General features: G+C 43.4%; 1 protein-coding gene across 1 annotated transcript; it reads right to left on the reverse strand.

Moving 5' to 3' along the window:
- Positions 1 to 1,284: 1,284 nt before the first annotated feature.
- LOC143817956 (protein kinase C theta type-like) lies at positions 1,285 to 7,622 on the reverse strand. The gene is made up of 10 exons (XM_077299416.1): positions 7,121 to 7,622; positions 6,876 to 6,982; positions 5,944 to 6,117; positions 5,630 to 5,721; positions 5,328 to 5,390; positions 4,935 to 5,073; positions 3,777 to 3,968; positions 2,097 to 2,228; positions 1,597 to 1,800; positions 1,285 to 1,499 (listed from the first exon to the last, which is right to left on the reverse strand). Exons 1-10 carry the CDS (start codon positions 7,566 to 7,568, stop codon positions 1,413 to 1,415), a joined length of 1,638 nt encoding a protein of 545 aa, XP_077155531.1. The 5' UTR covers positions 7,569 to 7,622; the 3' UTR covers positions 1,285 to 1,412.
- Between the last annotated feature and the right edge of the window lie 2,164 nt (positions 7,623 to 9,786).

Consider the following 9,786-nt stretch of genomic DNA (forward strand, 5'->3'; position numbering starts at 1 on the left):
TTAGGGACTCCCACTTTGGCTGACCTCACATGTGGGCTGTTTTCTGGGAAGTACACCTATTTTGGCAAGTTATCAAAAACTCCTTTTTTCCATATCTTTGGCCTGGAATCTCACAGGTCAACGATAATGGCATTATTTTTTCCCCTTTGATTTTACCGTTCTTCAGAGTCCAAACACGGTATGTCTGTGAGTTGCTAGTGGGCAGAAATTAATTTCCCAGGTTTCCGATGGCCCTAAATGCTGCAAAACGCTGCCATGCATAGCCCCAAATGCCCAGATCCTGTAAATCTGTGTGTTATTAAATTCAACTTTGAGTATTCTGCTCTGAAAACAAAGAGATTCTTGGTGAGAAAACACACTTAGCTCTGCTAGCTGGCAGAGCCATAAAACTCACATTCCAGAATGACCGTTTGGTTGAAGGGAGGAGGGAATAGAAATTCACAAAGAGGGAGAAATAGAGGGCTGCAGCAGTGCGAGGGGCTGCAAGCAGGACTTGGTCCCACAGCATAATGGAAAAATAATTCATATCTTCCTGACATGCACAAAGAAAAACACCGATATTCCTGCCATATTGTGATCATAGAATGGTAGATACCAGTCCTGCATGTGTGTATGTGTAATGTATTGTGACTCACAATTTGTGAGTGTATTCATATACTCACATTCTGCTTCTCTCTCCGGTGTCCAGCTCCAATCTCCTTTTCTGAGTGACATCACCGCTCTGCAGACTATCCGGGTCACACTTCACTCTGCGTGACCAGAAAGTTGTTTTTACAATGTGAGTCTATGGAGTGTCAGAACGGACTCCATAAGCTTTCATTGTAAAACAGACTTCCGGCTCACGCGTAGAGCGAGTCGGTTTGTCGCAATTTCGGTGACGTCACTAAGAAGAGCAGAAAACCGGCGCTGGACACTGGAGAGAGCGGCCTTAGGTAAGTAGTTAATACATTCACACTAGATTACATGCACATACGCACATTAAATAAATTAAAAAGTCTTAGTAAGGGGCTTCTTGAGACCCGGTGAGGGCTACCATAGAAACCGCTTCTTCTAATAAAGAACCAGAAAAAGAAAGGAATATTCACAGAACCTGTTCCTTCCAATGAGGATATAGAAAACAAAGGCAAAGGTGCAAGTAACATTCTCAGATATTGCATTTAATGTGTTGTCTCATGCACGGATTAATCAGTTCTAAGAGACAATAATTTGCCTCAAACTGTCGCTCCTGACTTATGAAGAATCGTCCTTCTGCATGTCGTAGAGGAAAAAAACCCCAGTGGGGAAAAACTTTACGAAACATGCTGGAAGGACTACCCTTCATGTGGGCATAGGTCTTTGGTATGTTTAGGTCTTCTGATATTTGTGCTGGTCCTTCATAAAAGTGTTCTGAATGAAGTGTCCAGCAATGATGATTATATGATGACTATGACTGACGATCCGGATGACGATAATGTTAAAATCGATGGTGAGGAGGATGACATGGTGGATGAAAATAAATTCTGTGGGTGAAGAAAAAAGAGAAAGTTAAAATCACATCTGACAAATTTTTGGATTCTAGGAAGAATGGGCTCTATTATCTAGGGTTAGAAGGCTCACGTTATCCGTCAGGGCTCCTTGTACAGAAGATCTGGAGGAGTCAGATGTTCTCCACAGGTTCTCTGGCTGGAGATCTTTCCACCTGCTCCCGACACTGCTGAAGTCGATAAAATGCTGCTGTTCCTCCGGTGTTAGTGGAGGCCCTCTCGGTTTTCTTGCGTTCAGCATGGCCACAACAGGAATGACGTCATCCTGCACTGGGGTCTATGACAAGAAAGTTTGGCGTCAGTGTTCAGTACTATCCAGTGTATAATTATAACTTCCCGCAAGAAGCCTAGTTACACCTAGATTAGATGATGCAGATGTGCAACGGTACGGGCGTACCCCAACCATAGGGGCAAAACAGCCAGCTGCAACAGGACACCCTGCATTACTATAAAGAGGCAGGGCTGTCACACGTCACCTGAATGGGACATAATTTTAGTCCCTGTTAAGGACCACTGTCAATTTTTACGCTTAGTCATCCCCATCAAAAAGCCCCCAGAGTGTTAGGTACTTACCAGCTCCACATGGTTTGGTGGAGAGAGTTCTCCAGATTCTATTGCCCCCCAGTCAGTTGTCTGGAACATCAAATGTGTCCTCAGTTGTTCCTTCACAAATATACGTCGCTTGTCAGCAGACTTAAAGAGAAGCTGGGGAATAAAAACAAAAAGAAAGAGTCCATCATCCCGAGTGACTGATATCCATCCATCATGTCTCCTCCCTGGCAGTGGTGTAGTGTAGGTTGCCAGCGCCCGGGGAAAAGGTAAGTGTTTTGTGCCTCCGGACCTGTGGAGAGGTAACACTCCCTGTGTCCCCTCCACCTGTCCAGTATTTCTCCCCTTATCCCCCAGTCCCCCAGGCAGATGTACTGTAACTATAGGAAATGCTGATGTCATTATGTCTTGACCTTCAGCACTATAGGGTTTTTCTGTTTTTTCATGAAATTTCATATCAATTTAAAAAATAACATTTTACATTGTTATAACATTTTTTGATATGTTTTATTTCTTATTTTCACTTGTTTTTATGTTTAATTACCCTAACTATAACCCTAATCCTACATAGAACCCTAATCCTAGACAGAACCCTAATCCTAGACAGAACCCTAATCCTAGACAGAACCCTAATCCTATTCTTAATCCTAGACAGAACCCTAATCCTAACCCTAATCCTAGACAGAACCCTAATCCTAGCCCTAGCCTTATCCTTAATCCTAGCCCTAACACTAATCCTAGCCCTAACCCTACACAGAACCCTAATCCTAACCCTAATCCTAGGCAGAACCCAAACGCCATACAGAACCCTAATCCTAGCCCTAATCCTAGACAGAACCCTAATTCTAGCCCTAATCCTAGACAGAACTCTAATCCTAACCCTAGTCCTAGACAGAACCCTAATCCAAGCCCTAGCCTTATCCATAATCCTAGCCCTAACACTAACCCTAGCCCTAATCCTACACAGAACCCTAACCCTAATCCTAGAGAGAACCCTCTATCCTAGAAAGAACCCTAATCCTAGACAGAACTCTAATCCTAGCCCTAGCCTTATCCTTAATCCTAGCCCTAACACTAATCAAAGCCCTAATCCTACACAGAACCCTAATCCTAACCCTAGACAGAACCCAAATGCTATACAGAACCCTAATCCTAGCACTAATACTAGACATAACCCTAATCCTAGACAGAACCCTAATGCTATACAGAACCCTAATCCTAGCCCTAATACTAGACAGAACCCTAATCCTAGCCGTAATCCTACACAGAACCCTAATCCTAACTCTAATCTTAGACAGAACCTTATGCTATACAGAACCCTAATCCTAGCCCTAATCCTAGACTGAACCCTAATCCTAGCCCTAGACCTAATCCTAGACAGGACCCTCATCCTAGCCCTAATCCTAGACAGAACCCTAATCCTAGCCCTAATCCTAGCCCTAGCCCTAATCCTAGACAGAACCCTAATCCTAGACAGAACCCTAATCCTAGCCCTAGCCCTAATCCTAGACAGAACCCTAATCCTAGCCCTAATCCTAGACAGAACCCTAATCCTAGCCCTAATCCTAGACAGAACCCTAATCCAAGCCCTCGCCCTAACCCGTCAACCCTATTCCTAGCTCTATTCCTCGGTCTGTAACTAATCCTAGTCCTGATACTAAGCATCCCTAATGCTAGCCTAATCCAATATATATGACCACTTACGTTGTTTATCAGGTCCTTTATGTCGGTGTTGAGGTCTTGTGGATAGATGGGGTCATCATACAGAATGGACATTTTTAGTCTCATTCTGTCATTCCCATTGTAGAACGGGTATTTTCCACTTGACATTTCGCACACGATGATTCCAAGCGAAAACCAATCTACTGCTCCGTCATACTTTTCTAAACGGAAAACCTGTGTGTACATAGAGGAGGAAGAGATGGAAACAGTCAGGGAGCTGGGCTTGTTCTCTGTCTCTGACTTTGGCCCAGTAACTTTTCATTATGGAATTTTTAGAATGAGTCGTGTCTCTGCAAACATCAAATCAGTGTTGGGACGTTACTTTGCAAAATGCCGCACAAGCAGCAGGAGAGTATAACAGATGTGTGTACACTACACTATGGCGGTCCGAGGGGGGTGAGACTCACATCGGAGGTGGGTGTAGTGTAGTGGAGGAGAGTGGGGTCTGTTGTAGCCTGTAGGGATCCACCAGTGTTTGGGAGGCATCTGTGTGGTATGTATCGTACATGCAGAAAGTGTGTGCTATGTGTCCCCAGTATGCAGGAGGTTAGTGTGTGCTATGTGTTCAGTATGCAGGAGGTAAGTGTGTGCTATGTGTCCCCAGTATGCAGGAGGTTAGTGTGTGCTATGTGTTCAGTATGCAGGAGGTAAGTGTGTGCTACGTGTCCAGTATGCAGGAGGTAAGTGTGTGCTATGTGTCCAGAATACAGGAGGTAAGAGTGTGCTATGTGTCCAGTATACAGGAGGTAAGAGTGTGCTATGTGTCCAGTATACAGGAGGTAAGTGTGTGCTATGTGTTCCCAGTATGCAGGAGGTCAGTGTGTGCTATGTGTCCAGTATACAGGGGGTCAGTGTGTGCTATGTGTCCAGTATACAGGAGGTAAGTGTGTGCTATGTGTTCCCAGTATGCAGGAGGTCAGTGTGTGCTATGTGTCCAGTATACAGGGGGTCAGTGTGTGCTATGTGTCCAGCATGCAGGAGGTAGGTGTCTGGTGTTTGTGTCTCCAGTCTATGGGTGCCCCTGATGCCCCTGTATACAGTGTGGCCATGAACGGAACGTCTGCGATCTTATCCTGATGATCTGGTATTAATAATAGACAATACAGTAATCACTATGTGATATGATGATGTGTTCCTTACTTCAGGAGCCATGTACTTGGCGGTTCCTGCATATCCAGCAACTTTTTGATCTTCATATACGTCGATTTTTGAGAGGCCAAAGTCACCGATCTTAGCGTGGCTGTTGCCGTCTATAAAGATGTTCAATGGCTTCAGGTCACTGAAAGGGAATAAAATTAAGTTACCGGAATGTCAGAATGTGGATAAATTACTAGGTGTGTATCTGTATATATATAGGTGTATATAGGTGTGTGTATATCTGTATATATATCTTTAACTTCTAAAATAAAAAGAATGAAAAATAAAAAGAATAAGATTTTCCTGGTCGGGAAGGGGTAAATCTCCCACCCACAATACCCAGGAATAATCTATACAATGACCTCCGTTACATGAGAATAGTGGAGAATCTATTACCGGTGTATAATGCCTCTTGAATGCAGGAACTGGAGGCCGGAGGTAAGTTCAGCCGTGTACAACCTGATAGGAAAGAAAGAAAAACATTTAAATCGTCCCGGTTCCTAATCCGCACTGATATGGAGGACGCATTGCTGCAGCTCTGTTCTATCCCGGAGCCGGTGCCGGGTGGATGACGGTGGCCACCATGTTGGATGTCATCAATCTTCCTGGCCAAACAAGAGTATAGCTGATGTGGAGTAGTTCTATAACCCTTGTACGCCCCCCTATGCTCACCCTATAGACCCTCCGGCCAATCTTACCTGGTTGTCTCAATATCAAATGGGGCTTTGTTCTTAATCAATTGATGGAGATCACCTCCAACCATGTAATCCATGACATAGAAGAGATAATCCTGGGGGAGAAGGAGACGATGACGTTACATAGGTAAAGACCCTACAAAACATCCCAGGAACCCTCATTTGGGCCTATGCCTATAAGCCGCCTTTGCAGATATCGGGCAGGTGATGCCCTTCACATAATCCAACATCATATAATACTATACTATAATTGTGCTGATTCTATGTAAACGGGCTCAGAGGTGAGAGGAGTCAATGATAGAAGCTGGAGCTCTTACCGATGTCTGGAACGTGGCAAACGAGGCACAAAGGAAGGGGCTCCGCTCTGCAATCTGCAGCACTAGTTTTTCATTTATTGCTGCAGTCGTCCTCCTTTCCTTTAAAAGCTGTCTCTTTTTCAATATCTTGATTGCCAGCCGATGTCCACTGACTTTCTCCAAGGCCAACAACACCTGAAGGAAGAGCAGAAATAAGATACCTGGGTTACGAGGTGCATGAATCTGCAAGAGCACGGAACATCTGTACCAGAAACCCAACTCAGTATGTGCCCACCATGGCCTCCTCATGTCTGGACTGGTGGAAGAGACTCAAGGAACGCGAATGGTCCACGGTTTAGGGGGCACAAAATTCCATCCTATCTCTGGACATCTTACAGTATGCCACAGCCCTTTTGTATAATCCAGAGGCAGAGAGTGGCTATAAAGAGCGTTTCTGGCTCTGGAGGACCAGACACATCTGCGCATTACACATTAAGTCAATCAGTTTCACCGAACACCATGTGATGTTGCGTTTCACATGTGCTATTAAACATATGATGTAGGTTTCCCTATAATTACAGAACATTATGGGAGTCCAAACAGTAAATACCTTCTAACTGGTTAAAAATTGGTTGTCCAGGAGCACAATTATATAGCTACATTTTTCCCAAACAGCGCCACATCTGTCTACAGGTTGTGCGTGGAATGGCAATGCATTCCCTCTGACTTCAATGGAGGTGAGCTGCAATACCAGACACAACCTGTTGAAATGTGTGGCAATGTTTTTGAAAGTGGACAGCAATGTTTTTAATGCTAAACAGCCCTGTTTGATGTTGGGGATCACTTCTAACCAAAAGGAGGCCCCTTTAACATTTCTATGGGTTTCACAGTTTATAAACATTAGTCAGCTTACACAGAAACGTACAAATTGGATAAAAATAAAAATCACAAACCTTTCCAAAATGTCCTCGGCCAAGAACCTTGTGGTAGGTAAAGCTTTCCTCTGATAGGGTGTCTGGAATGGTGGGCGGAATGTCATCTGACTGGAAGGAGCCTTCTCCTGGTGAGACAAAGAGGGTAAAACATTGATTGAATCACTGTTAAGCGAAATACAAACGAGTGAAGAATAAAAGAATCGTCTGATTTTCATCTAGAGAAAACCAACTTTCTCATCTTTCAGACTAATTTCCCATCTTACCTGCTACTGGGCAAGAGTTGGTGTCTGGTTTTGGTCTTTTGGATACCATCATAGAGCACTGGCTCGTTCCTTCATCTCCACCTCCTTCCACCTGTTCTTCTTCTCTCTTCCTCTTTAAAACTCTGGTGTCCACCTGAGTTTTTTGAGGGCTGTTTACGTCTTGATCCTCTCCAGCATCAAGACATCTCCTTTTTTTATAAGGAGGCTCATCTCTGGTCCTCGAATCCCGAGTCCAGGACTTGTCTCTTCCTCTACGGAGAGAATGTGAGGTCTTCACATTATGCCGTGAAGATGCCTCATTGGGGGTATTCCTCTCCCCATTGGTGTCCTCTCTGGTGTTACGAGGGACATCTACATCCTGATATAAGAGACCATCCTTGTTGTTAGATGTGGTGGTCTCTTCTCTGTTGGAGATCTTTTTCCATTTTTTTCCAGCTCTAAAACTCATTTTGTGTTAATATCACAATCAGAAATTCACTGAGCACAGGGAAAAAAAATGCACCTTCACTCGTCAGACGGCAAAGGTCCACAGAAGGAATCAAGATGGCCGAGCGCATAAGTCACTGGTTATGTGATATCACAAAGGAGAATTACATCACAAGTATCTTCATGGAACACCTAGGGGTGGAATGTGCAGCCGTAGAACAAAGTGACATCACTGAGCAGCATGACATCATGTGGAGCCACATGGAACATTGGACGGATTGTGACATCTGCAGCCGTACAATGTGCTGGGATGGCATCATGCCAGTCTTGCTCACCTTCATTGATGTGTATTGTAATGAGATTGTTCTTCTGTTGTAAATTGTGTCAAAGTTGCACCAAAACGCAACAGACGACAAAAAATCTGCACCTGACAAATCACAGTTAACATTTTATTTTTTACCTACTCAACATAACCAAAGGCGTCCAGTTGATGTCAAAGATGTACATCGCTCATGATAAACCTGAGCCCCGGCCTTTGCCAACCATTACTTGTCATTTATAGTTGTGGTATACATTATTGGCACCATTGATTATTCATTATACACCAATATTTCCAGATATAAGGGCATAGGTGGATAATAGTTCGGCTCTTGTAGTTGACAGAGGGGCTCTTGGGCACTAGGCCCTACTAGGCCCACCTGGCATAGCCCGGTATTTAATGATCTACAAGGTTGGATCCGGCAGAGGGGATCCATCACCTGTTATACTGTATGTTCTTTGCAATGTGTTCATTAGATCAGACTATTAGATTGAGAAAGAATGTAGTAAAAGGAGATTAGACCCAATTAAATAGTCGTTCTCAAGATCAGTCTTCATTCCTTCTTTTCGGTGGGCAGTGAAATTCTGGAGTCAGTTTGGGTGGGCAGCATGGCTGAGCCGCTGGTCCGAATTTGGCACTTTCCAATACTACTACATGAGGCACCTTTACCTCTGAAGAAATGCAGGGGGACTGAAGTCATCAGGAGGATCCTGGGACACTGAAGCTGCACTTATGCCTAACACACCGGCCACCGCTGACAGGCTGCAGAGGTAGCCGGTAATCTAGGCAACAAGCAGTAACTTAAAATATATAAAATCCCTCTGGTTTTAAGAACAGAGAAGATTTTTAGAAACAAGTAAATTGCAACGTCACTTGTTTTTATAAGCACTTTGCAATTTTATCCATTTACCATGTTTAGATAATCCCTAAAAATAATTCTTTGGAATCCCAGCAGAAAATGTTATAGAGTATGAACACTTTTTCCAACTAATTTTTTTATTTTGTTCTTTCCCTTCTTGTAAGCTGCCAAATATGCACAATATTTACCTTCATCAATTTTGTGGGAGGCTCATATGCAGTTATATTTTTTTTAATTTAATTATTTTTTTGTGTTTATTCACCTCAATATTACAATGTATTATTAGTGTAAATCTTACAGAAATCTACAGTGACATAGCTTGTGTTGTCAGTGTCTGGGGCAAGGTAAGTATTGTCCCCGCTAGCCCAGTATTAATAACACAAATAATACGTCCCTGAGGGCCCCTTTTAGAAATTATTAATGTACCCTTAAAAAGCAAATGATGCCCCATGAGGGCAAGGCCGGTTTTAGGTACAGTGGGGCCCTAGGCAAAAGTTCAAAATGCTTTCGAGACTACACAGGTCTCTTCATCAGGCATAGACTAAAAGAAATTCTGGAGAATCACATATTTATGCACAACATAGCACAGAAAAAAAAACCTGAAAAAACATGGATAAGACATTAAATCCATGCGACACATTCATTCCTGCACTAAGTGTGTCAAAGGTCGTCATAAATTTATACTCCCAGATTCTCCTGTCTCTCTGAGATTTGAAGTTACCTTTCAATACAAGTAATTTCAGGTCCATGGTGCTATGATCAGGCATACAAAAATGTTTGGCCACAGGTAGATCCTTTCTTTTATTGTATGGCGATGAGAGTTCATCCTTGTTCTCAGTTTCTGCCCTGTCTCCCCCACATACAGACCCCCAGTTGGACATTTAGTACAAATAATTAGGTACACCACATTAGAAGTGACGCAGCTGAAGGTACCTGGGATCTTGTAATCCTGATGTGAGTTGGGAATCTTTATCTTGTCCGTGGTCATTATAAATGGACAGGTTTTACATTTTTTCTGGTTGCAAGGAAAGGTTCCTGCAGCTGTTGGAGAGGACAGGGAGC

This window comes from Ranitomeya variabilis, chromosome 3, assembly GCF_051348905.1.
Source record: "Ranitomeya variabilis isolate aRanVar5 chromosome 3, aRanVar5.hap1, whole genome shotgun sequence".
NCBI lineage: Eukaryota > Metazoa > Chordata > Amphibia > Anura > Dendrobatidae > Ranitomeya > Ranitomeya variabilis.

Coding starts and splice junctions, on each gene's coding strand:
- LOC143817956 (XM_077299416.1), bottom strand. CDS start 7,568: ATGAGTTTTAGAGCTGGAAAAAAATGGAAAAAGATCTCCAACAGAGAA. Junction 5,722..5,943: donor TTGCCACGTTCCAGACATCG/GTAAGAGCTCCA, acceptor CTTCTCCCCCAG/GATTATCTCTTCTATGTCAT. Junction 1,801..2,096: donor CACCAAACCATGTGGAGCTG/GTAAGTACCTAA, acceptor TTCTTGTCATAG/ACCCCAGTGCAGGATGACGT.